At 51.8% G+C, this 26,834-nt stretch overlaps 3 protein-coding genes across 5 annotated transcripts; 2 read left to right on the top strand and 1 right to left on the bottom strand.

The window, feature by feature from the left end:
- Positions 1-183: 183 nt before the first annotated feature.
- Positions 184-5,574, top strand: LOC103052349 (H-2 class II histocompatibility antigen, E-S beta chain-like). 3 transcript variants are annotated; one of them, XM_088129129.1, is made up of 6 exons: positions 205-392; positions 1,620-1,907; positions 2,856-3,137; positions 3,318-3,431; positions 4,050-4,070; positions 4,909-5,574. In XM_088129129.1, the coding sequence occupies exons 1-6, from the start codon at positions 305-307 to the stop codon at positions 4,920-4,922; spliced, it is 807 nt and encodes a 268-aa protein (XP_087985255.1). In that variant the 5' UTR covers positions 205-304; the 3' UTR covers positions 4,923-5,574. The 3 variants fall into 3 exon arrangements, with proteins under 3 accessions (XP_087985257.1, XP_087985255.1, XP_087985256.1); XM_088129130.1 differs by lacking the exon at positions 205-392 and having other exon boundaries at positions 418-1,907; XM_088129131.1 differs by lacking the exons at positions 3,318-3,431; positions 4,050-4,070; positions 4,909-5,574 and having other exon boundaries at positions 184-392; positions 1,620-1,972; positions 2,856-3,106.
- A 12,175-nt stretch (positions 5,575-17,749) lies between these two features.
- Positions 17,750-21,530, top strand: LOC148213985 (C-type lectin lectoxin-Thr1-like). Its single transcript, XM_088129018.1, has 5 exons — positions 17,750-17,807; positions 18,462-18,559; positions 19,092-19,229; positions 20,157-20,271; positions 21,080-21,530. Exons 1-5 carry the CDS (start codon positions 17,750-17,752, stop codon positions 21,178-21,180), a joined length of 510 nt encoding a protein of 169 aa, XP_087985144.1. The 3' UTR covers positions 21,181-21,530.
- Positions 21,531-21,999: 469 nt separating this feature from the next.
- LOC148213984 (uncharacterized) lies at positions 22,000-26,371 on the bottom strand. The gene is made up of 3 exons (XM_088129032.1): positions 26,241-26,371; positions 24,917-25,204; positions 22,000-23,710 (listed from the first exon to the last, which is right to left on the bottom strand). Exons 1-3 carry the CDS (start codon positions 26,254-26,256, stop codon positions 23,469-23,471), a joined length of 546 nt encoding a protein of 181 aa, XP_087985158.1. The 5' UTR covers positions 26,257-26,371; the 3' UTR covers positions 22,000-23,468.
- Between the last annotated feature and the right edge of the window lie 463 nt (positions 26,372-26,834).

Below are 26,834 nucleotides of genomic sequence, written 5' to 3'. Positions count from 1 at the left end.
CCCCCTGGAGCTGCAGCCCCCCAAGACTGAGCGGATTCCCCCTCCCAGTTTCTCCACTTCTTTCTCTGCTCCGAACTATCTCCTCCATGGGGCGAAATCCAGAGAAGCTCTGCCCAGAGACCGATGACGCTGCAGGAGGGAGAATTCCCATTGGCCCTTCTGCTTTTCTGGGCTTTCCCAACGCGGACATTTGAGAGAAAAAATGCTCCCTGCCCCCAATCCAGACCCACCAATTCCACCTCTGGGGCTGGAAGCATCTGGGTCTGTCTCCTCTCTCTCGGGGGTTGCTTGTGGGGCAGCCTCCATGGGCTCTGCTGGGGTCCCCCTGCTGCTGCTCCTGGTGGGGGCCCTGTCCCGGATCCCTGGAAGTGAAGGGGGGCAGGAGCCCCCTGGTAAGGACAGGGGTGGGTGGGGGGAAGGCAGCTGGGACCCCCAGGAGTCACCTTGGGGAAGGGGTCAAGGGGAGGAGAGGCGGGAACCTGGAGGAGCCTCAATCTCCGCGTGGCCTCTGCCCCCTCCCTCCCCACACCTCCCCCGGGAGGACTGAGGGGGACCCCCTTCCCTGGCTGTGGGGAGGTGGGGAGGGGGGTCTTGGGAGGTGGGGAGGGGGTCTTGGGAAGGCAGGCGGCCCGGGGTCAGAGTCGGACCTTCTGGCCCCGAACTTCAGTTTTTCTTACGAATCTCCACTTAGAGGCTTTTAAGGTCAGGCAAGAGTTGAATTCCCTTGTTGGGGGAGCCTCTAAATTAGGAAAGGAGACCCAGCCCCCCCCCACACAATTCCTCATAGCGGAGTCAGTGACTGGAGGGGATGGGGGAACCATGGGGGGGGACTGAGGAGGAAGGATGTGGGGGGAGGCAGCTGGAGACCCCCCCTTTGAGTTGCTCCTGAGGGGTCTTGAGGAAAGGCAGGTAGGAGGGCTGAATCTTGGGGGGAGAAGAGAAGTTTGGGGAAAGCAGGGAAGGTGGGGGCTTCAGGCGAGGGAAGGGCTGGGAGATCCCAGGATCATCGGTCCAGACACCTTCATTGTGCCCCCTCCCCATATCCTCCCCCAAGGAAGAGGGAGACCGAAGTATGGATCTCACTTTCACTGCAGCCCGGAGAGTTTCTGGGTCTCTTCACCCACCTCCCCCATATTCCCTGCCGCTTTGGGGGGCAAAGAGGCCCCACCTAGATCCAACATTCCCTGCAGAGAGTAGGGCATTCTGCTGCACCAGTTGAGCTTCTGCCTGCCTTTCTCCAGGATGGGAGGATGGGGGGGCCCACCAGGAAGCTCCTCCCCCTCCTCCTCTTTCCTCCCCCGCCAGACCCCCAGCAACTCTCCATCTCCCCAGGGAGCCCCACTGGGACTGACTAACCTCCCCCTCCCTCCTCCAGGAGGAGTCTTGAGGGAGCGACAGCCCTGCGGGGTTGGCCACTGCTGCCGAAGGAAGTCATCAGAGCTGGAGTGGAGGGGGGCTGAGAAATGGTCCCGCCAAAGGCCACCCCTCAGTCTCCCACAGCAGATCTCCCCCTCCCCCCTCCTGCATGGGTCCCTCCTCTGCTGGCAGTTGGGAGCGATGGGCCCTGGAGTGCCACCTGATGTCCTTCCTCCTCCTCCTCCTCCTCTTCCTCCTCGCAGCCCATTTCTTGCACCAGCAGAAGTGCAACTGCCACTTCTTCAACGGGACGCAGCAGGTGCGGTTCCTGTTCAGGTACATCTACGACAGGCAGGAGACTGCCCGCTTTGACAGTAACGTTGGGAAGTTCGTGGCTGTCACCGAGTTCGGGCAGGGGGATGTTGACCAGTGGAACCGCCGCCAGGACCTCCTGCAGTACGAGAGGGCCGCCATGGATCACTTCTGCCGAGAGGCCTACAGGGTGGCCAGCTACAGGGCAGACAAGACACGGCGTGTGATTGGCCGGAGTAGTGAGTCCGGGGGGGTCTTCCAGGGGGGAGATGCCAGGACCCCCCCTTTCATTCAATCCACTCAGGTTCTTTATTTAACTACTAAAATTAATCTATACATTTTGAAGATGTTTTCACTAAAACTGTCAAATTTTAAATTTTGAATTTCTGCTGATTTAACTCTTTTCCTTCCATTTTCTTGTTAAAAATATTTTCCCATTCAGGAGAATTTTCTTGTAAAAAAAAAAGAAAATGGTAGTGTCATGAATTTCAGTTTGAAAAAACTGCCTCCTTTTAGCTCTTTTGCAAAGATTTTCAATGTTGCAAGATACAAATGAGCTTCCTGTGAAGAAAAAGCCACAGATATATTATTTATCTGAGTGGCAAAAAGACAAGATCCCAGGTCTTCATTGCAAATAACCAAAACATTTACAAATGGAATTGACTTAAGTGTTAATAACGGTTAGTACAAAACCCCCTCATCAGTAAGAAAGACTCTTAAGAACCTACTTATACAACACACAAGATAGCCAACTATTGAAAAGAATAAAAATTAAACATCAGACCCAAACATGCCTTGCAACCCCCCAGAAGCCGAGGCTGCCGGACGCAGCACCAGAGACGCCTCTGGGGGGAGAAGGAGGGTGGGTGCCCCGTTTACGAGATTTTATTCCTTTTCTGGAATCTTGTATCCCTGACTTTTTACTCATCTGACGGCCTTTTTGAGCCTGCTCCGAATCTGCTTAATTCTTATCCCATCCAGAGTCAAATTTAGCCGACCCAGCAGCCCACAGGAAAGTCTGCAAAAGAGGAAAGTAGAGTTTTTCTCCCTCTCTCCAAATAAAACTCTTGGAAACGGGATTTGAAACGCAGAACATTTCCCAGACTAACACGGACCTTGGCCTGAACTGCTCTTCCGTCCTGGGCCCTGTTGGGTCCCTCACGTCCCTCCTTCTCCCTCCCCTCCAGCCAAGCCCACCGTCACCGTCTCCCCCGCCCAGACGGACCCCGGTTCCCCCAACACCATCCTCCTCTGCACCGCGACCGGCTTCTACCCCCTGGAGATCGACGTCCAGTGGCTGAAGAACGGGCGGCCGGAGAAGGAGGGCGTCGCCTTCGGGGAGGAGCTCCAGAACGGGGACTGGACCTACCAGCTCCAGGTGCTGCTGGAGACCCAGCCCCAGCGTGGGGACGTCTACGCTTGCAAGGTGGGGCACGCCAGCCTGGAGGCCCCCGTCACCGTCCAGTGGGGTAAGCCTTTCCCTTCCTCCCCTTCCCTGCCCTCCTGGTCTGGGGACACCATCCTGCACAGAGAAGGGGTCATGGATGGGGGGCTGGAAAGACCCTCCCTGTGTGTTGAGCCAGAATGGCCCCCCGGAGGAAGCTGGCCCTGATCCTGCTGCTCACGCGAGGCTCCTTCTCCTTCCCCAGAGCCACGTTCCTCCAACGCTGCCAAGAGCAAGCTCTGGACGGGGGCCGTGGGGGCCGTGCTGGGGGTGGTCTTCCTGGCTGTGGGGCTCTCCCTCTACCTGAAGAACAAGAAAGGTGAGTCTGTGGGGAGGCTGGGTGAGAAGCTATGGGGAGGGGATCATCTAGGGGAGGCCTTGCATCTAGATGGCAAGGTGGGTCCTCTTGGGCCCCCGAATCCCAAGGCTGAGGGTCTCATTGGGAAATTGGTTTGGAGACATTTTTCCTCCTGGAGGGGCACAAGGGACAGGAGACCCCATTTGGGGTGGTGGTGAAGGCACCAGGCTGGAAACCAGGAGCTGTGAGTTCCAGTCTTGCCCTGGGCACAAAGCCCCCTGGGTGACCGAGGGCCAGCCATTGTCTCTCAGCCCCAGGAAGCCGGCAATGGCAACCCCCTTCCAAAACCTTGCCAGGGAAACTGCAGGGACTAGTCCAGGCAGTCGCCAGGAGTCAACCTTGACTCAAAGGAAGGGAAAAAAAGGGGGGATTTAATGCAATATATGATAGGCTATACAATGGGAGCTTGACCCCATAAATGCTCCAGCCCTTTATTTATTTATTTATCAAATTCATAAGGCCGCCCACAAGAAGTGACTGGGCAGCATATAGCAAAAAACATAAAACAATAAATATGTCAAAAACAGTCCTATTGAAAAGATAAAAAAGTTCTGAATGCGTCTCTCTCCCTTTTTCTAGCAACTCCCATCCAACAACCAGGTGAGCGTCTTCTATTCCCCCTCCATTAATTAATAAGTTTTACTCTTTCTCTCTCCTCCCAAAAAATATCCCTTAAGTAACTGAAAGAGCCTTGAGGGACCGGCAAAGCCTCCAAAGATTTTCTGGACTCCCCAAATCCCTTTCCAAGGTTTTTGGCAGCTTTTCCTTGCAGGGACCCCAAAATGTAACGCAATTGCACACAAGAGCAGCACACAACACCAGAGCCTCCTCCAGGATGTCTTCCCATTTCGGGACATTGCCAAAGGGAAGGGAAGGGGGGGCCATGCAGGTCATTGAGGGAGGGAGAGGGAGGACCCCAAGTTTGTGGGCTGTGCTTCCTGCCCCCCCCTTTTGACCTTCCAACAAGCTCCGGCCAAAGGACACCAGGCTGGACACCAGACACCATTTCTGACTCCACCCTCCGAGCAGCATCTTCTCGGTTCGGATGAAGTATCTGGGGGGGCGGGGAGGCCTCCTCTCTTGATTGACCCTCTAATCAAGCCAATTAGGGACAAATTGATTCTGTCAAGGTCAGGCTGGAGCCTCCCTTTGCAGCCCCTCAGCTGAACCCGGACCCCCTTCGAGCCCGGAGATGAGATGGGGAGGAATCCCTGGTCCTTCGCAGCCTTTTCCTCCCTGAAAGGGGCGGATTCCCCCTTCATCCGGGCCCTGCCCATCATCCACCCCCTGAAGGTTGGGCCTGCCTGGGGGGGGCAAAAGGGAGGGGGAGGGGAAGCCCACCCTGTGTGTTTCCTGCAGACTCTCCAAAAAAACCCTTATTTACACTGAAGGTTTTACTGTATATTTTAATTGTCTTCCCCATCTCTTTCCTTCACAGCCCTCATGAGTTAATCCTGCTATCCCTTCTTGCTCTGAGATGCAAAATAGATGAAGCATTTCAGCACCTGATGAATTTCTGCCTTTTTTGCAACCCTCCAAGGATGCAGCTTCAACACTGGCGAGAGGAGGAGAATCGCAGCCTGGACCTTCTCCTGCCGAGACCCACCAGCTTCCTTTCCGGGCCTCTCTGTCTTTTGAGGGAGGGGGAAACGGGGAGTGGGTGGAGACCACCCAGTCTGCCCCCAGGAACTCCTGGCCTGCCTGTCGCTCCAGACCCCCAATTTCTCCTGCTCAGCACAGAGCCCCCTTCAGAGCAACGGCTGCAACCCCCCCCCCACACCTCCAGCCACTTAACCGGAAATCCGTCTGGCGCTTAGCCAAGCCTGGAGGCTACCAGATCCAGAGAGATCCAGATGCTCCACATGCACCAGCCACCCTGGGATCCCCATTTCCTGAGGAGTGATCTCAGGGATCAACTGGTCTCTGCCCAGCAGAGCCCCAACCTCTTCCCCTTCCTTGGGTCCCCTCGTCATTTCTCCGTCTTGTTTCTCCAGGCTTTGAATGTGCCGGAGCTTCACCTTCTTGCTATTCTCCTCTGGGTCAGTTCCCTCGGCCTTTATTTGCTATAAAGCAATAAACTTTAGCCTGTAGGAAAAGCCTGGAATGATGTGAGTTGATGCTGCCTGAAAAGTCTGGTCTCTCTCCAGGTCAGATGCCATTTAATCAGCTCCCTCCACCCCTGAATTTCTGGTCCTGCGCGGAAGGGGAGAGGTTTCCCACCCACATCTATAGGTCTCCTTGCCAGCGTGGCTCCTCTTACCAGAAGGGGGCTCTTCCTTTGGAGCTCCTTCCTCGCTATCTACATTCATACGGATTCTCTCCAATGCAGATCCTTTGAGGAAAACTAAGAGGAAGCCCCTGATCCCTTCCAAGCTTTCAGCACCCATGTTGGTCGTCTCTGGTCTTTTCTTCTGAGCATTTTTCCACAGAAGGGCGTTTCCCTCTCTCGTTCCCGAGATCCTGTTTTATGAAGAAGAACTGCCTTGCGATAATTTTTCCCTAATTTTATTTCACTTGATTTGGGTCCCCCCTGATTTCCAAATATCCCTTTCAGGGGAGGCTTCCTTGCTTCTGCTGTTCTTTCCCTAGGTTCATTTTCGTCCTCATTCTCCTCCACAGCCCTCCCTTGGGGAAAAAGAGACAGGGACTCATTAGGAATATTAAGGTCCAGATCCACTGCTTGGCCTGGCTGAGTTCGGCTCCCGCTCCCGCCCTTGGAGGAATCCCGGATTAGTTCTGCATTATGAGGCAGTCTCAGATCATGGCTGGGTGCCCATGGTTGGCCATTTTGGCCAGTTCATAGAATAAAGCTGCGTTTTCTCCCCACTGAAAAACCATCTGGAGATGAAGCTGCACCTGTTCAATAACTGTCTGGGGAGCAAGGGGGGGCCCTTGCAATGCATGCTGAAATATACAATGGAAGAAATCCCTTGATTTTGAAGCAAATCATCCTAAATTTTGAACTGAAGCCAAAGCGTTTTCTATTATTGTGTGGCAACTACGAAACCCTTTGAGCCAATTTCCCCTCTTAGTGAAACAAGGTCGTTCCTCCGCCTGAAGCTCTTCCCACCCTCCCTGCATTTATAGGTTCTCCCCCAGGTCGATTCTGTCGCAGAGAGAAGGAATGAGGGTCCCCTTGTAACATTTTCAAGAAAGCCTCTTCCACTCCTGCAAAGTCCCTCCCACGAAGAGGTTCTCCCGGCGTCCGGCTGGAATCTGCGTCCCCCGGATTTGAGCCCATTTCCCGTCCTTCCCAAAAAACCGAGGACAGCCCTGCCCCATCTTGCGCAGGAGAGCCCTGCTGATCCTGGAAGAGGCTTCCCACCACCTCCTCCCCCCAGGCGAAGCGCCCCCCACGCCTCCCACCCCCCTTCCTCTTTGGGGCCCTGATGCTCTCAGCTGCTAAAGGAGCGAGAGCCCCACGCCGCGAGTGGCAAAGTCCTTCATTTACCGCTAAGAGCAACAAAATTGCAAACTGTCTGTCAGTCACCCGGGGCAACCGCCTGTTACCTAGCAACCCCTCGTTGCCGCCCTATCTTGTCAAGGTCTCCGTGGAATTACCTCAGAGGGGAGGGAACCGTGCCAGGGTAATGAGCTCCGCTGCCCTCCTCCAGTTGCCCCCCAACCCATATCCCCTGGTTTTTCCCGCCTAACCTGAGGTAATTTCAGCACTCTTCCAATTTACCTCACAGTATCCGCACCCAGGAAACCCGTCCTTTCCCGAATCCTGGCCATCCGTTCAATGCTGGCTCCAGATCAGACAGCGACCATCCCCCTGTAGTTTTAAGCGTGTTAAGACCAACGACAAAGACATTCGACTAACCCCACATGTTCCCCGGAGGTTCTTCGGGAAGACAATTCCTACTGCAGGATTTCTTGGGCAGAACATCTAAGTAATTATTTATCTACAGTTTTAAGCTCTACCCAGGCTTTGGATTTTAGATCATGGATAATAACAGATGGAAGTTCTACGGAAACAATCATTCATCTCAACATTTCAACAAGCCTAATCAGTGTAACTCTAGTGAAGGGCATTATTTTAGTACGCAATTTTTTATACTATATATATATTGGCGCAAGGGCTTAATGACGCGGGAGTTGCCGGTCAGAAATGATTGGCTCTCCAGCGGTTCGAGCCCAGCTCCGCGGGACAGGGTGAGCTCCGGTCCCTTGTCCTAGCGCCTTGCTCGCCCAGCAATTCGAAAGCGATTCCATCTGCGAGTAGATAAATGGGGACTCCCGTTTAGATGGGAGGGACCGGCGGGGCTGCGCAGGGAGCAAAATACCGGTGCTGACCGAACTCCGAATGCAGCCGGCACGAGCGGCGAGCGGCGAGGAAGATCTACGGAGGAGGAAAGGCCCGGATGACCCCCTAGCGACCCCTGCCGGTCACACAGCGCAATTAATTGTATAATTGTATTCTATGTACTTTGTGAGCTGCCCAGAGTTCCCCATTGGGGGGAGATGGGCGGACAATAAATCGAATGTAATAATAATAATAATAATAATAATAATAATATTTCACATAATGTATAAACATACATATAACAGTGCACTCTATCTTATAAGGGTTAACTTCCAACTTGCTTTGTGCTTTTTAAAGAGCACAGCGTTCCCCCACCCCATTTCCTTTAGAAACAGTTAGCTTGGGACAAGGCTGAGACGTTGCAAAGAAAGAGGCCCTCCGAATTCCACAGAGATAAGGACCTGCTAACGTATGGTATTTCCTTGGTAACAGGAGGAGAGAGTTGAGCTGACTTTCTCTTTCTGGGATCCACCTTTTCCCCCTCCTTAGACCATCCCTGCATTTCCTTGTATGGGTATGAGGGGATGTGCTATCTGATTACATTTGTAAATGTCTATAAATTTCTGATGTTTGTTTTGGAAGGGTGTGGCTTCAGTCAGCATTCATTGCCATGGTGTTGACTGGGTGCACCCAGCTGTGTCTTGATCAAAATACATCTGTTAACTTTCAAAGAAGTCTCGTCTCAAGTTTTTGTCTGGCTCTCTAAAAACTTGGGTAGCATAGAGTGCCTAACACTAGTATCTGGAGATTCAAAGCAAAGAGATACTCAACTGGGTACCACTTCCAGTTGGCCCGAAGCGGCCTGTGTCACAGCTGAGAAAAAATGAACAGCTCTACATTTAGTGTGCAGAAAGTCTAATTTGCAACAGCCCACTGAGTTGAAGAAAAATTGTACGATACTGTTACGTCAGAAGAAACAGAAAGCAGAGAGAGATCCCCGGTCATTATGAATGAATGCCTCTCCATATAAAGACTCTAAAACCTTTCGGAAATTAATTTCCGGGGCTTTCACTGCTCCCTCTGTGCTGGATTGTTCTAGACCACCCAAAACCTGGGAAAAATGTTTTAAATCAACGTTTACAGAGCAGGAGCAACCTGTTGCAAAAATAGCAAATGACATTAGATTAAAGCTACTTACCCTTCCACGGTGGGAACCGGTGCTAGAGGAAGCGATTTTTGACCTTATATCAGCAAAATCCAGAAAGGCTCCTGGGCAGGATAATGTACCCATTGAACCCCTCAGACAAAATCTAGGTTGGCGGGGGCCCTGATTAGGGGCCCTATTCACTGCAAGAGATAGCTCTGGCCCAATCCCCTCGGGCTGCAATGGGGCTACAGCAGTCCCCCCATATAAGAAGGGAGATGTAGAAAATCCTGCCAGTTATAGGCCTATCAGTTTGCTATCAACTTCTAGCAAAACTTCGTGCAAATGGCAAATTAATTTCTTACCTTGAGGAGCATTCTGTTTTAACAAATACTCAGGTTGCTTTTATAAAAGACAGGTCAACGCTCGATCAAGGTTTTGTATTAGCCTATCTGGCAGGAAAATACTCCATTTTCCTGAAAGGTGAACTTTTTGCTGCTTTGGTAGACTTTAAAGCCGCTTTTGACTCTGAACAGGACCAAACTTTGGGCCAAATTAGAAAATGTGGTTCCTGACAGGCGTCTTACATACCTAATACAGGTGCTGTATCAAGATAGTACAATGCAAGTCCGACGCAACAGAAAAGGTTCACTTACAGACAATATTGCAATGAAGAAGGGAGTGGGACAAGGCTGCATCCTGGCCCCTGCACTATTTAACATCTATCTCAGTGATCCGGAGACCACATTATTTCAGGTTGAGGGCCATCAGCCAAAAGGAAAATGTGTGCTTTGTTATAGGCAGATGACGCTGTTCTTCCACACACCAGATTGGGCCCGAAGCACCTACTTAAGGCACCAGCTAAGTCTTGCCAAGAAAATCAATTACAAATTAATGACAATAAAACTAAAATGTTGGTTTCTGGAAAAAAAGTTAAAAAGTATATCTAGAAAATTCAATATCATATAATAGCACAAGTAGAGAATTGTAGTTATCTGGGCACTTTATTTAACCATGGTCTAACCTGGCAACTTCATTGTAAGGCGATACTTCTGAAAGCCAAACCTACTATGATGGCCTTGCTGCGATATGTTTACTCAAAAGGAGGAAGATTTCTTCCCACAGCACTAAAAGTTTTCAGTGCCAGAATTGCATCACAAATCCTATATGGAGCTCCAATCTGGGTCACATTTGCCAATAATAACATAACACAATTGCAGGCAGAATGTTTAAGATCTCTTTTAAGTGTCCCAAGCTGCGTGCCAAATTCTGTATTTCTCTTGGAAACTGGGCGATGCCCTTTGAAAACAAAGGCCTGGTTAAGCACTGTTAAGTTTGGGTTGCAAATATATGTTTTTAAAAATAAGGAAGTATTGCTTCAGGAAATTCCAAATGAATCTTTTGTAGATATGTGGTTTAAACAAGTGACTCAAAGGATAACTCAGATTGGCATGGATCCTGATTAGTTATTCTCCAGGGGTATGTCATCAGCATGTCATTGTGTCAGACAAAGATTATGGAATAACTCAGTACAGGAATGAATGGCCACAGCCAAAGCATCGTGTTCCCCTGTAACTTTTGGCATTAATTACAGACATATTTCTCAACTCCCTAAATATTTGGATAGCTTCTATATAAGTAAATGCAGAATGGCTTTCTCAAGAGCCAGATTAAATGCGTGGCCATCAAATATGCAATACGGTAGATTTCAAACAATTCCCACCTCTCAAAGATTTTGTCCCTGTAATGATCCTGATCCGGAAACAGTGGATCACCTTTTACTGTATTGTGAATTTTATAAGAGTCTTCGGCAGGAAGCCTTCTGGCCTATTTTAAAATCTAAACCAGGAAGGGATACTTGTGAGTATGTAAAAATTTCACTTGCAGATGAAAATCCTGAGATCACAGCGGCAACAGCCAGATTTTTAACTGTGGCTATAAAGACAAGGTTCTTAGTAACAAATCAATGAGTTGGGCCTTTAAGTGTATCATGTAATATTTATTAAATATTTTATTTGTTAAATTGTTTTATTCAATGTCAAGTCTAGATTATATTTGTGACCTGTTTGGGGGCCTTTTGGCTATAAAATTAATATTGACTTCCCAACAAAGGGTCCACACAGGGGAGAATCCATGTAAATGTGTAGAGTGTAGGAAGAGCTTCAGGAGAAGCAGTGAACTTAGTTCCCATAAAAAGGTCCACTTAGGCAAGAGACGGTATAAATGCATGAAATGTGGAAAGAGCTTCAGAAGGAACAGTCAGCTTGCCTACCATGAAAGGATCCACCCGGGGAGAAACCATATGAATGTATGGAATGTGGAAAGGGTTTCTTGTGGAGGTATCAACTTACTTCCCGTAGGAGGACCCACACTGGGGAGAAACCATATGAATGTGTCGAGTGTGGAAAAAGGTTTAAGGGGGAGCCGTGAACTGACTTGCCACAGAAGGGTCCACATGGGAGAAACACCATACAAGGGTGTGGAGTGTGGAAAAAGCTTCCGTCAAAGCAGCTGCCTCATTTGGACTGCCTTTTTCCCATAGTCTCCTCTTATTTATTTATTTATTTGGTTTTCCTTGGGGGGAGAGAAAAGGAGAGAAAGAAAGAGCTGCTCCGTGCCCTTGCTTTCTAAGAAATCCACCTGGGGAGTCCCAGGTGCGACTGCACGGAGCAAGAAAAGGAGACAAGAAAGGAGCTCACAAATAACACACAGACTCACAAACAACACATGCACATACAACTCCGGACAACCTGGATCCAATTACTCTACTTTGGCCCGGGCAGCCACCCCAGCTGGACTCACCTCACAAAGCTGGTTGGCTCTGCTTCCTCCCAAACCTTCTCTCTTGCTCCTGCTGGGCCCTGCTTGGAAGGAGAACCGGCAGAGCCTTGGGAACCCTGGCACCGTCCTCCAGCCCCTGCCTGAGTCCCGCTGGGAAGGGGAGTGACAGGCCCAGCAATTGCCACCTAAACCATGCACACAAGCTCCTGGTGCACAAAATGACCCTGGTGGCAACTTGAACCGGCCGCCATTCTTACCTACCGGTGCTGTCTTGGCAACCTCTTGGCTTTCTCCTCAGGGGCTGACCCAGGCGGCGCTCTGGGGAGTGCTGACCCAAGGGAGGAAGGGAGGCAGAGGATCCCATGGAAACCCGATCTCAACTGTAGCCAGAACTCGCCAGAGTAGATCGCTGGATCCCACTCCTGACACCAAAACTGTTGTGGAATTTCTGCCAAAGACAGGAGGACAACGCTGAGGAGAAGAACTGGGTTTACTGCAAGGATCCCTGGGTGTCTGCTTTCCAGGAAAGGGGGACGCGGAGCAAGAGAAAGGCAGAGATCCTGATATACTTGGAGGTTGAGAGGCAGGAAATCCTTGGGATCTGAGTGGCGGGCAAGTTTTGGAGAGGTGTTAAACAGGGGACAAGCAGTTTTCTATGGTGAAACAAACACCTCACTTTGGTAATAAGGCAGCTGAGTCAAGGGTTGCATTGCTGAGGAGAAGGGAAGGTTAATACAAAGGGAATTCCTACGGTTTCTCACCTGGTCCACAAAGGATTCCTCCTTGGACAAATCCTTAAGCGGGACAGGGGATGGCCCTCTCGTTGTTTCAGTGTGATGGCGTTAAGAGAGCTATTTCAGCAGCAGAAATATGGTCCTCCTTGGGTCATGCCATGGCCTGGGGCTGGTCCTGTTTTACATGTGCAAGCGATTGGGAGGGGGGGCAGAGAGGCAGAAGAATGGAGGAAAGGGTTCGGTGCAGGAGAGGCAAGGGGGAGGGGGGCAGAGTTTCCAGCTTTGTTTTCTTGTTTTTCCATCACAGCAGGAACCAGAGCAAATCCTGTTTAATCTTCCAGATCAGGCAAGGTCATCTTGTTCTGACACATAGCTCAGCTTTCCTACCTAAACGTGATTTATTATCTAAGAATATAGCATGAAAGAAGTGGACATTCCACGATCTAATAATTGGACCGAACGCAATTAAGGCCAAGAGTCAACAATGCAACTGAAATTAAAACAGAACGGTCCGGCAGGACAATCATTATTGAACCCCGCTACTACCCCAAGAGTCGCAGGAGACACTGGAGTATCTTTGCCATCCCCCAAAGCCCTTCCAAACACCCAAGTCTTTTTTTAAAATAATAATTTCATTAGAGTTTACAAGTACAAAGATAAACAACTAATACAAACTAAAGAAAATATAAAAAGTAAAGAAAAAGAGAAGTGCAAAGAGATAGAAAAAAGAAAAGAAAAAGAGAATATATAAAAGACGACTCGCCCCTCCCTCCGGACAGGTATAAACAATTTCAGTAACTGAATACCTTCTCTAATATTTCAGTAAGAAAAAAGATCTCTTCTGCCCGTATCTCCTCCCTCATCAGTAATCCAAGTATAAAAACTCATCATTCAATCCTCATCAGACAAAGTCTATTAAGAGCTACTGAAAATAGTAACACATGTCTTTTAGCCTTAATCAAAAAAATCCATTTTGTAATCTGACTTGTCACTTTGTCTAAGAAGTAAAGCAAAAGAAATCTCTCTCCACTTATAAACTGATCCTCAAAACCTCGTCATTCAGTCCTGGTCAAAAAGAAATCCCATTAGTGGCTACCAGAAACCACACCATATATTTTAACCGTAGTCTGATAAGTTCACTTTGTAATCCTCCTGTTTCCTTTTAAAAAACTTGATTTTTAATCCTGCCACATAATGTCCCACAAGTCGATTTCTTATAATTTTCTCTTTGTCTCCTCTGAGAAACAGCTTCCTTGGTTTAACATATTCTTTTTGTAAATCCAAAATAAGAAGGCTTTCCAAGTCACTCTTCTGATTTATTATTTGTATGTCCCCTTTAATTATTATAGCATCAGAAGGTTTCATTTGTAAACCCATTTTGGCATCTTTTTCCATATCACTCTTATACTCTGGCATTTTTTAAAGCTCCAAATCCACATTCAAATCAGCCTCAGTCTCTGTCTTGTCCAGTAAAATCTGTTGTTCTTCTATATCCTCTGTTATAATATCAGACAATCTTGTAAGTAACTTCTGAGTACATTCTTCCCAAACAGCCTTAATTTCTTCTATAGTCAAAGAGTATTGGTCTATTGTATTAATGGGTCTCTTCTCCTTTAATTGTAATTTTTTGTTTTCTCTGGTTCCCTCTAGACAATCTTCAAGTCCCCTCTTATCATCTGTTTATTTTCCAGTCAACAAAACTTTCCCACAGGAGGATTTCTTACCGTTAATTTCAGAAACTTCACATATTCTTTCATAAAGTTTTAAGCACCCCACAGGAAATATTCTAGGCCCTTAACTTTCCAAAATCCACATTCTAGTCTCGTTTTTGCTGTTTCCAAAAAGTAAACCTTTTCTTTTTAATCCTCACACTTAGATGGAGCTTCTTTCATTTAGGCTAGAAGGAGATTCTCCCAGCAAAATAAAACTTACCCTTCGGAAGGTTCTCAACTTCTAAGAAATCAATAAAAAGCAGCTTCCTAAAGTAACTAAGAGAGGAAGTAGGCGAACCCAGCGTCTTTTTGAAAGACGCAAACCTGCGGCTTGGGCACAATGTTTTTTCCCCGGCTCCAAGAACTCTCAGACCCGCTGGAGATCGCAATTTTACGTTCTCTTCTCAGGGAGATTTTGCATGGAGCACACTTATGGATGATCCTTGTCCTCTCCTTGATCCGGAGGGGGGTTCCAAGGAGCTGATCCATTCACTGGCTCCACTTGTTGCTGCAGTCGTCAGCTCCACAAAAGCGGAGGCACCTACGGTCTGCTGTTACGTCCCCGGAAGTCCAAACACCAATTCTTGATGGTCACCACAAGAATAACAAGGAAGTGGCACCTCCTATCCTGGGGATATGGGCTTCCAGGGGAGGGGGGCTGACAGGGAGAAGGCTCAGAGGCTTCCAACCCTATGAGGACTATGAAACAGTGGACCGGCCGGTCTCCTTGAGACATGGAGGCTCCCTCACTGGAGATTTTAAAGCAGGGCTTGGAGAGCCCTTTGTCTTGGATGGTGTGAGGATTCCTGGACTAGCAGACATCCAAGGCCTTATCATTCTATCATTCTATGATTCATCCTGGTGTTGAATCCAGGATGTTTGCTGGTGTTGACACTCCTTACAGGTCCAGATCCAAAAAAGCCCCTCTACTAGATCTTACAGGATGGGCAGGTTCCACTTGGAGAAGACAATCAAAACCATCAAGCTTTGAACAAATGCAGGAAAGGGGGAGAATCTAAGGTCCTCAGGAGCCTTGAAAATGCTCAGTGAGAAAAAAAGCAGGGGAAGCTTTCGGGGGGGTGTTCTTGCATTCACAATGAAAGATGGTTGGGTAAACTAGTAAGCGGTTAACTCATCACGTGCACATGTTTCAGGTCTGAGCTTAGGGAAGAGCTGGTCCCACTGCCAAAGGTGGCTTCAGTTGCAATTATTCATCTCTTGGTCTGTTCCATCACTTTGGGGACTGGGAGACCGGGAAGCACAAATAAATGCATATTCTTCTGTTGACAGATATAGGATTATAAATTGGCGTGTGTGTGTGTGCATCTCTGTATGTGCCAACACATACGGTGACATAAGTGGGTTTATGCAAAACATTTTGCGACGTGGCATGGGCAGAGTTTCGAGCCGGTCATTGCCACAAATGATATTTGGTGACCCAGCCGATCCAGCCTTGCATTGTTTAAAGAACTCACTTCCTTGTTCCTTCTGCTCTTCTTCTTCCCTGTTTTCTTTCCAAGGGGAAGGAGGCAACTTTTGCCTCACGGCACTGGGTGTCAATGCTCTGCAGTGCTCTCTCTTTTTGGTTGTCGACACTGAGCTTGCCAACCAACCGGCTGAACCGCTGCTCTGGGAGAGTTGGGGATCCCGGTTAGGAGGCCCAAGTTTGTGAAGAAATGGCATCTCAGTTGCCTCTGTCACCCCAAGGAGTTCAGTTGGGCCCCGGGGTGGCAACGTCAGGAAGGTTTTCCTAGCATGCATTTTCCTCTGGCAACTAGGACTAGAAATAATGGTGGTGGCTACTTAGATTTCTTTCCAACACGAGGAAATACTCCCTGACAGGAAGATCTGTCCAACAGTGGAAGACTCTCCCTCCGCAGTGGAGGGTTCTCCACCTTGGAGGTTCATCAGAAGAGGCTTCAAGGATGGTCGAACTGATTTGCCTGCCCCTGCAGAGGGTGGACCCGATCCGCCCTCCCATCTCCAGAATAATGGGCAGTAACCCCAGGTCCGCAATGCTATGAGCCTCTGAGCCTCTGAGCCTCTGACCCGGGGCAAGCAATCAGGGGAGCCAGCTCCACGTCCCGCTGAACGGCAGTGGTGCAAGAGGCTGCTTTACAAGCGCCCTCGTCCCTTCGTCTCTTTTGTGAAGGACGTTTCGCCACTGGGCGGGTCCCGACGGACACATCCATGCTGTACGTGTGGCAGATAAGGATGTGGGGGAGGAGTCCCGTATCTTCTGTGTTTTTATTCAGATTGTATTCATAGCATATTTTATTGTAAGCTGTCCAGCTTGAACCATTGGGCAGTTTAAAACTGTAAGAAATCAATAAATAAAATGAGCTGCTTCCATGAAGGCTTCGAAAGGGAGCTAAACCCTGAAAAGTGCCCCTGCCGAGCCTCTCACACCCACAAACATCAACCCAATCCATGCAACAGGCTCGATCAGCCCTAAGAAATCCCTCCAGCTGCTTTAACACAACCGCAACCCTTAGTAATTCATTGCAGTGGCTGTAATTCTGTTCCGTGGTGTCGCGCAGAGCCAGCCAGGAGGGCGACTGTCTGCTTGCTGCAGCTGCACCAAGCCAAAAGGGGGGGGGTCCCTCGGTCCAAATGGAAGGGGGCGTATGAAGTGCCATTGGGAGACGGGGGCGCTCCTTGAGTCGGGTGGTTTGGGGTTCAGCCTTTCTTCAAACCCTACTGTTAATTGCGCAGAGTGTACAAATGAAGATGAAGACACGATCACATCTCCTTAAGGGTGAATCCAGGGAAGCCCTCGCCTAGGAGAATGCCAGGAGCTGTTTTTCGGTGCAAGTTCTGACCGAAAGTTTGGAAAAGTTGCTCACCATGGGAGCCCGTCAGCAGCAGCACCGAGGCCCAATGGAGGGATGGGGGGTCCCATTGGCTGGGGCCTTCGAGGGGAGGAGTCCCTCGGTGCTCTCCTCTGGATTCCTCCACTGAACAGGGGCTGGGCTGGGCTGGATGGCCTCGAGGACCCTTCTCTGTGCAGGATTCTCTCCATGACCCCCATCCTCGTAGAACGTGAGGATTAAAGTCGGATTACAGTTCTTTTGTGCAAACAAGACGTTTCCTGGTTGTCAGACCAAAAAGCAACCTCTCCCTCCCTCCCCCCCAAGAAATCCACCCCTCGCCCTGCCTATAAATGCCCCCATTGACTCTGCAGCAGAGTTGCCAGCCGCAGAGGCCGAGGGACAGGGGAGTGCCCCTCTCCACCTGGGACCTGGCGGGAGGCACCTGCAGCAGGTGAGCCCGGCTGACTCTCTCCACCAGAGGGGTCCTCTGGAGGGCGGCTGCGGGCAAAGCCCAGGCCCAGCAGGGGATCTCACGAGGGTCCCTCGGGCAGGGAGCGAGGGATCTCTCGGGGGACCCATGGGGGAGAGAGAGAGATCCAGAGACCCTCCCTTTCTTAGGGAGGGCCCAGCTGTTGTGCAGCAGCGCAGGATCCACTGCGACCCCAGCAGAGCCACCGCAGGACCGGATATCAAGCAACGGGGTCTGGCTCGGCGAGACAAAGTGTGGGACCCCCAGCTTGGCCCCCAGCTGGAGGTGGGACCCTCCTTCTCCTTCCTGAGGGGCCCTTTCCTCGCTCCGCTTCCAGTTCCCCGCTCTTTGCTCCTCTCTGCAGGAAAGGAAGGAAGACCATGGGGCGTTTCGCCTTCGTGCGCCTGGGCCTGCTGCTCGTGGCTCTCCCCCTAAGTGGTAAGTTCGGGTTGGGTCCCTGCACCCTCGAGGCCAAGGCTCTTGCATCTGAACCCCTCCCTGATTTGGCCCTCAGGGGCTGAATTTGCTTTCATTCGGGTTTGGTTGATTGCAGAGTTTAGATCCTCCCTTTTCGCACAATATAAAACAGAGGAAAATTAGTACAAACAATCAAAATTCAGATTCAGGCTGAACATGACATGGCTAAACAGTTAAAACCTGGGTGAAAGATCCATGCTTTTATCATTAAGGGTAGAGTGAGCCCCCCACCGCCACCCCCCTTGCTAGGGATTGCTCTCCACGGGATCCACTCCAGAGAAGCCCCTTCCCCACATAGGAAGCCGTGCGGAGGTCAAAGAGGCTCAGCCTGGTTCTGGAAGGAACCCGTTTTCTGGCTTTGCACGGTTCGCTGAAGGGTGAACCGACCGACGCGGCCAGGCTCGTTCGCACAGGACGTGCAGCTTCAGGGAAGTTAACCGAGGCTCACCCAAGCGAGCTTTGGACACTCTGAAACCCAAGAAAGCCTCAATTTACTGTGGTCAAAGGGGTTGCAGCTCAGCAGGAGAGGCATGTTCTGCAGACCCAGCTCTCTCCTCCTCCTCCTCCTCCTCCTCCTCGCCACTCTCTCACTGGGCTTTCTCTCTTCCCACACAGCAACTGGAGCTCCAAACTCTTGTTCCTCCGGTTGGCTCACCTACAACAATTCTTGCTACAAGATCTTCCTGAGAGTCAGTACTTGGAGCAATGCAGAGGTGAGGAGTGCTGTGTGCCCGTGCCCAGCCTGGGCAGAGGAGGATCTAGTCAGAGCCCTGGCCCAGCACCCACATCCGCTCTTGTGGGCTTAAGACCTGTCAAGGGGGCCCTGGAGGGCCACCAGACTGGGTGCATCAGGATGCAGCAGAGACCAAGATTTTAGGATAGTCCCAAGGCAAGTGTTCCACGGACTCTTCCTCGCAGCCCATTTAAAGGACTCTCCTCTGCTCAGTGAGGACTCCATAGACAGTAAGCAGGGGTAGCGGGGCCGTAGAGTCCACTGGCCCATCACTGATCCTGAGTTCAGTCTGGAGTCTTAGTTGTGGGGGCAAATATTTTAACTCGTGAATCAACGTCAGGAATTGCTCAAGAGCCGCATTGACCAGCGAGGGCGTCTGCGGGAGGTCAACAAAGTCAAGATGGTGGCTATGATCTTGCGATCAGACGCCTGCTCTTTTCTCACGTGCACAAACACACACGCATGTTTCTTCTCCGCTGAACAAGCGCCTTTCTCTGTTGTCCCTCTTCCAGATGTTCTGTGTGGACCAGAAGACGGGCTGCCACCTGGCCTCCATCCATGATGCGGCAGAGTCGCTTCATTTGGCCAAGTATGTCTCCCGGCATCTCAGCTTTATCAATGTCTGGATCGGACTGAGGGATCCAAAGAAAGTAGGTCCCTTTCTGTTGCTGTTGCTCATCAACCCGTTTTTACCCTTTCTAAGGGGCTTTCGAAGGATTTACTCCAATGCTGTCTCTCTATCCTGCCCAGCGCAGGAAGTGATGGCTGTCTTCAGAGCCCCAAAGGGACGATCCTCTCCGAGCTCCATCTCAGGGCAAGGCTTTCTCGCGCCTGCAGCTCCTCCGCCTTCTGTCCGCCTTCCCCTTTTTGACCCCTTGGATGGCCTCTAAACCTTGATGAAACTCTGGTGGGCAATTACCTGGGGGCTGCGGGGCTGGCCTGGGGGCGTTATTCTTTCCTCCCCCTTCTTTATTTTACTCAGCTTCTGCTCCTTTGGCCTTTCCTCTTGTGCTCTGTTGCGCTGTCAATCCTTGAGAAATGCTCGCTCCTATAGGAAGAAGGGAAGTTTCCCTGGAGTGGAGTTCCTGGCGACTTTGTGAACACAAATGTCATTTCTGGGAACAACGCAGAAGGAGGTTTCCCCACCCACCCCCTCCAGAAAAGTTTCCCGGGTGCTTTTCAGTTCCCAAGGGCCACCTGTAGCCCTGGGGTTTTGCTGGTGGTCCCCCACCCAAGGACTCAATAACTTTGATCCGGGTCCTGCCACCAAGTTGGGCGTAAGGCAAAGTAGCTCTCACACTTTGCTGGTGACTTCATGGGCACCTCCAGGCAGTTTTCTTCTGGAGTCTTTTTTCTCTGGATCTCCTGATGGTCACCTATCCAAGCATTCACCAAGTTTAACCCTGCTTAGCTGTTCCAGATCCACTGAGGTTGACTAGGTAGATGAAGGAGAGAGAGGAAGAGTTGTCTATTTGGTCGGCCCCTTGAAACCTGCCCACTTTTCATCCCTGTCTCTGGGCCCCCCAGAGGCAAAGCCCCCTCCTCAGTTGGCTAACGTGGCTTCCCTGACTCAACAGCAACGGGTCTGGCGGTGGAGCGATGGCTCCAGAACCGACTACACACTCTGGAAACAGGGAGAGCCCAACAACTTTTTGCACAATGAGAACTGCGCTGAGCTGTGGTCCTGGTCAGGTAAGCTGAGGTGGTGGGGAGGCTGAGGGTGGGCTTCAAGGCATGAGGACAGTTTGGCCCATCTTGCCACGCTCCCCTTGGCAGCCGATAACTCTGGTTCCTCCCTCGGACCGTCCCACCCTCTGGGCAGCCGAGAGGACCCAAAACGTCCAGGGGACACACCATGAAGAATGAAAGCCGTCATTCCCGCAAACCTGGGACTAGGAAATCATTACGGGAGCATCATCTCCCAAGGAAAGAAACCAGCTCCACCTTAACCTTTCTGTTCTTTGTGTGTGTGTGTGTGTGTGTGTGTGTGTGTATACATTTTGCAGAGGAAGGAGCACAACACCGAGGAGAAAAGAACTGAACTTTATTAAATGACCGATCGTTGGGTGCCTGTTTCAGAGAAAGAGGGACTCTGAATAATAGGAAAACATAGAATTTATACACTTTTGAGGTTGGGAGGCGGGAAATCTGAGGGATCAGATTCGAGGATAGGTTTGGGTAGGTGCGGACTGGGGGATAAACAGTTTTTCTATTGTGAGATGGGAACCGCGCTTTAGCTGAGTCAGGGAATCTCTTGCAGAGGGGAACCGAATGTGGCGCCTACTCTTCATGAGGGTGGAATTCCTGCGGTTTCTCACTTATTAGCCAAGGGTTCCCTTATCGGCTGCCCTTGAGCAGACAAGTGATGGCCCTCCCATGCTGTCAGTGTGATGGCGTTTAAGACAGCTATTTCAGCAGCAGAAACATGGTCATCCTTGGGTCGTGCCACAGCTTGGGAGCCACTGCGAAAGGGAGATCCAACTTCCTTTTTTGCTGCCAGGGTACATCTACTGGAACGACGAGAGCTGCAATTCCCTGCGCGCTTTCCTCTGCAAGTGCCCGCTCCAGCCCCAGAGTGAGGGAAGCACCTGGGAAGGCTAGGGGAAGCAAGGAAGCCCCCCGCCTGCCGACACCTCTGCTCTGCACCCCACGCTTGAGGAACGCTTTGGTAGCTCGGGTGAGATGTGGCTGATTCGGATGGGCCAGAAGGTTGAATAAATTCTGTCTTGGCACGAGTAGCCTGATTTATTCTGCAGAGCCAGGAGCCTGTGGCGGTCTGAAGCGCAAGACCCCTGAGTCTTCTGCCCGGCAAGGTGTGGCGTTAAGCGGGTGGGGGGGCTTGTTCAGAAGGACCACCCATTGAGGCTGCGATGCTTTACGGCACGTCCATCTCATTTGACCTGGAGAGCCGGAATTGAGTTTGGTGGGAGAAAAATATTCTCTTTCATGTTCCTGTATCAGTTCCCTTCTTCGGTGGAAAAGAATGCACTTTTCTTCCCAAGGAAAGGAGAATTTGGACTAAATTCTCTGGAGGGATGTTGTTGCAGTCATTTACAATGAACCCCAGCCCCGTGTGGGAATATCCGATCTCTGACGCACCCTGCTCTTTCTCCAACGGTCTTCAGCCCCCCTGCTTCCATTCAGTCCCCGGGAAAGTCTCTGGCCTCGCAGGGTGTCTTTGGAGGAGTCAAAAAAGTCAAGATGGTGGCTGCGGCAGAGTGAAGAGAAGCAGAGCTTTCAGGGTGTAGGGGTGGTCACCATCTTGACGTTTTTACCCCATCCCTGCCCCAGAGAGAATTCCTCATCCGGGGGGATTTCTGAGAGTCGCAGATATTCCTCCACTGGAAACGGGGGAGTCCTCCTCCTCCTCCTCCTCCTCCTCCTCCTCCTCCTCCTCCTCCTCCTCGAAAAACAGTGGGTGACACCCAGTGGAGAAACTGGGAAAAATCACCTGCTCATCAGTTGCATGGAAATTGTTATAAAACAAAAACATTGGTAACATCCATGCAATTCTTGGTCTCCAAAAGGCCACGGGACGATTGACCAGACCAGCCTCAGTCGCCAGAGAGAGGCCATAACAGGAAAGGCGGCACTTCCCGTGTCTCCGATTTCTTATGCCTTCGGAGTTTCCGGGAGACGGATGGAGAAACTCCGCAATGCCTTTTTGGGGAATCCCAGGTCAATACGGACACCCACCCACCCAAAAGGAAAACCCCTTGGCAGCTTTGGGACACGTGGGCCTCAGCCCCCAGGACTCCCCGGCCAGCCTGAGTTGAGGTCCGCGTGTCTTAAAGCTGCCGAGGTCGAGAAGCGCTGCGTGAAAGGAGTCAAGGAGTCAAAAAACCCGAGCAAACGCCAGACGAAGAGAGAAGTCTGGGTAGCGGCCTGCACACGTGCCCTCGCCGGTGGTGCCGATCCTCTCGTTTCACAGTCCCGGCAGCAGTCGGCTGGAGGTCGTCTCCTGCGCAGCGAGCCTTTCCTCGGGTGCAGAGCAGCTGAGAGCGAAAGTCTGTTCTGCAAAAGGGCCGGGGGCTTCTGAGCAATCCGCATCTGCTGCGGGACTGGGGGGTCCGCAGGGTGTGGTCCAACGCACCTGGCGCACACAGAAAACAGGTGGAGCTTGGACCACAACGTTACATCCGCCATCTCAACTTCTCCGACCACATCCTACAGACGCCCCGCCAAGACCTCCAGTATGGGGCCAATGGGCAGCAATGGCTTTGATTTGGGATTCGGGATGGAACATCTGGCACACCCTTAATTATAACGCTTCCTCCTGTCCTCGTTACGTTCAAATCAAATCAGAACAAGCCGGAATGAGACAGGAAATTTGTGATACACGAACGCAACAATGCACAAACAGCTTATGGGGCCACACCTAGGAAAAGGTCTTGAGGAACATCCACTCAGAAGATGCTGGGGTGGGTGGGGGGAGCGGGGAAGAGGGCTGCCTCTTCGGGGCTCCTTAACTTTAACTCCCTGCCCTTTAATGAGCCAGTTGGCTGGCTGGGGAATTCTGGGGGTTGAAGTCCACACGTCTTCAGCTTGCCCAGGCTGAGCAACCCTGTCCTGGAGAAAGCAGAAGGGTCGTTCCAGCCCCCCATTGATGACCCCTTCTCCGTGCAGGATGGTGTCCCCAGACCAGGCGGAGGGGGAAGGGAAGAGAAGAGAAGGAAGGGAAAGGCTTAGCCCAGTAATAATCACAGAGTAAATCTTTATAAGGGGGAACCTGAATGGATTGAATGAAGGGGAGGTCCTGACATCTCCCCCTGGGAAGCCCCCCTCCCGGACTCACTTCTCTGGCCAACCATCCACCCCATCTTGGCCGCCTCGTAGTTCTGCAGAAGGAATCCATGAGCTGCAAGTCGTCCTGGCAGCTGTTATAATAATCAGCCTCCACCTGCCCCAACGGGGTGACGGCCACGAACCTCCCGGCATCCTCCTCCTCCTCCTCCTCCTCCTCCTCCTCCTCTTCCTCCTCCTCCTCCTCGAGGCCACCGGAGGGAAGCAGAAGGCATCACTGTCGAAGCAGACAAACTCCTGCCGGTCGTAGAAGTACCTCTACAGGGATCGCACCGCTGCGTCCCGCTGAAGAAGTGGCACTCGGACTTCTCCTGGAGCAGGAAATGGGCTGCAGGGAGGAGGAGGAGGAGGAGGAAGACCATCAGGAGGGACTCCAGGGCCCATCGCTCCCAGCTGCCAGCAGAGGAGGGACCCACGCGGGAAGGGGGAGGGGGAGACCTGCTGCGGGAGACCAAAGGGTGGTCTTTGGAGGGCCCAGCCCCCCTCCACCCCCTTTCCTTCCTTCGGCAGCAGCGGCCAACCCTGCAGGGCTTTTGCTCCCTCAAGATGCCCCCTGGAGGCGGGAGGGGGAGGTTTGTTGGTCCCAGTGGGCTCCTTGGGGCAGATGAAGAGTTGCTGGGGGTCTGGAGGGGCAGTAAAGAGGGGGAGGGGGAGGAGCTTCCTGGCGGGGCCCTCTATCCAGCCAGGAAGGGGGTCTCGGGTGGCGTCCCGGGGTCTGTCCTGGGTCCTTGTACCCTTCAGCCTTTGGGTCAGGGAGTTGGGGGAGAGCAATGAAGCTTGTGGCCTTCCAGGAAGACATCAGTGGGTGAGACGAGGCTGAGTCTCTCTCCCTCTTTGGCCGCAAAAATCAAAATGCTTCTGCATCTTCTGCTACTTTGGGGGGAGGCGAATGGCTCGTAAACGGGGCACCCGCCCTCCTTCTCCCCCCAGAGGCGTCTCTGGCGCTGCGTCCGGCAGCCTCGGCTTCTGGGGGGCTGCAAGAGATGTTTGGGTCTTATTTTTAATTTTTTTCTTTTCAATAGTTGGCTATTTTGTGCTTTGTGTAAGTAGGTTGTTAATAGTCTTTCTTAGTGATGAGGTTTTTTTACTAACCGTTAATAACACTTAAGACAATTCCATTTTTAAACATTTTGGTTCTTTGTAATGAAGAACTGGCCTCTAGTCTGGTTGCTGCTCAGATAAATAATACATTTGTGACTTTTCCTTCCCAGGAAGCACATTTGTATCTTGGATCATTAAAAATCTTTGCAAAAGAGCTAAAAGGAGGCAGTTTTTTCAGACTGAAAGTGATGATAATGCTTTTTTCTTTTTTTTTACAAGAAAATTCTTCTGAATGGGAAAATACTTTTAACAAGAAAATGGAAGGAACAGATTTAAACCAGCAGAAATTCAAACTCTAAAATCTGGCAATTTTAGTGAAAACATCTTCAAAATGTATAGATGAATTTTAGTAGTTAAATAAAGAACCTGAATGGATTGAATGAAAGGGGGGCCCTGGCATTTCCCCCCCGGAAGACGCCCCCCCCGGACTCACTTCTCCGCCCAATGACACGCTGTGCCTTGTCTGCCCCGTAGCTGGCCACCCTGCAGGCCTCTCGGCAGAAGCGGTCCACGGCGGCCCTCTCGTACTGCAGGTGGTCCTGGCAGTTCTTCCACTGGTCGGCCGAGCGCTGCCCCAAAGGGGTGACGGCCACGAACTCCCCGACGTCGCTGTCAAAGCGGACAATCTCCTCCCGGTCGGGGAAGAACCTGTACAGGAACCAGACCCGCTGCGTCCCGTTGAAGAAGTGGCAGTCAGACTTTGCCTGGTGCAAGAAATGGGCTGCAAGGAAGAGGGGGAGGAGGAGGGCTGTCAGGAGGGACTCCAGGGCCCATCGTTCCCAGCCGTCAGCAGAGGAGGGACCCATGCGGGAAGGGGGAGGGGGAGACCTGCTGCGGGAGACCAAGGGGTGGCCTTTGGAGGGCCCAGCTGGAAGGGGGACCCGGGGGGGCCCTTTCTCAGCCCCCTCCAGTTCCTTGCTGGGGATCCCTGGGGGAGACAGGGGGGCCTGCCAAAAGACCCCCAGCTCAATCCACTCCATGCCCCCCCATTGGGGGTGTGGGGAGGAAGGGTCCCAATCTGTCCAGAGTGGGAGAAGCTCCATCGTCTTCCTTTGGCACCAGCAGCCAACCCCGCAGGGCTGTTGCTACCTCAAGACGCCCCGTGGAGGAGGGAAGGGGAGGTTTGTCAGTCCCAGTGTGGCTCCCTGGGGGAGATTGAGGGGGGAGGAGAGAAGGGGAGGGGGAGGAGGTTCCTAGTGGGCCCTCTCTGTCCTCCCACCCTGGAGAAAGGCAGGCAGAAGCTCAAACGGTGCAGCAGAACATCCTACCCTCAGCAGGAAAAGTTGGGTCCAGGTGGGGCCTCTTTTCCCCCCAAAGGGCAGGAAATATGCGGGTGGGGGGAGAAGAGACCCAGAGACTCTCAGGGCTGCAGTGAAAGCAAGATCCATACCTCGGTCTCCCTCTTCCTTGGGGAGGGGAATATGGGGAGGGCGCACAATGAGGGTGTCTGGACTGATGATCCTGGGGTCTCCCAGCCCTTCCCTCACCTGAACCCCCCACCTTCCCTGGCTTCCCCAAACTTCTCCCCCCAAATATTCCCCCTCCTACCTGCCTTTCCTCAAGAGCCCCCAGGAGCAACTGAAAAGGGGGTCTCCAGTCTCTTTCCCCCTCCTCCCCCCTCCTCAGTCCCCCCCCCATGGTTTCCCCATCCCCTCCAGTCACTGATTCCGCTATGGGGAATTAGGGGGGGGGCTGGTTCTCCGTTCCCAATTGAGAGGCTCCCCCAACAAGGGATCTCAATTCAACTCTTGCCTGACCTGAAAAGCCTCTCATTGGAGATTCATAAGAAAAAGTGAAGTTTCTGAAGGTGCAAAAAGGTTTTTTCCCAAATGCATCTTTTTCTTCTACGGCTTTTCGTTGCGTGGATTTAGGAACGGAAACGCCGCGATTTCCCTCTTTCTCTTTCACTTTCTTCTCCTTCCTCCTTCAAGGCGACAAACTTCGGGGACTCCGGATCCGGGTCTCGTTCGGGGCCGGAAGGTCCGACTCTGACCCAGGTCAGCGGCCTTCCCACGACCCCCTCCCCGCCTCGGCCACAGCCAGGGAAGGGGGTCCCTCTCAGTCCTCCTGGGGGGGGTGAGGAGGGAGGGGGCAGAGGCCACGCGGAGATCGAGGGTCCTGCGGGCTCCCGCCTTTCCTGCCCTCGACCCCTTCCCCAAGGTGACTCCTGGGGGTCCCAGCTGCCTTCCCCCCACCCACCCCTGTCCTTACCAGGGGGCTCCTGCCCCCCTTCACTTCCAGGGATCCGGGACAGGGCCCCCACCAGGAGCAGCAGCAGGGGAACCCCTGCAGAGCCCATGGATCCTGCCCCACAAGCAACCCCCGGGAATGAGGAGGCAGACACAGATGCT

The sequence above is a fragment of the Python bivittatus genome, unplaced genomic scaffold (assembly GCF_059951505.1).
Source record: "Python bivittatus isolate LINGU-HERP-01145 unplaced genomic scaffold, Pbiv_v1 ctg000730_np1212, whole genome shotgun sequence".
NCBI classification, from domain to species: domain Eukaryota; kingdom Metazoa; phylum Chordata; class Lepidosauria; order Squamata; family Pythonidae; genus Python; species Python bivittatus.
The sequence above is the reverse complement of the archived record's forward strand: the minus strand, read 5'-3'. Positions and strand labels throughout refer to the sequence as shown.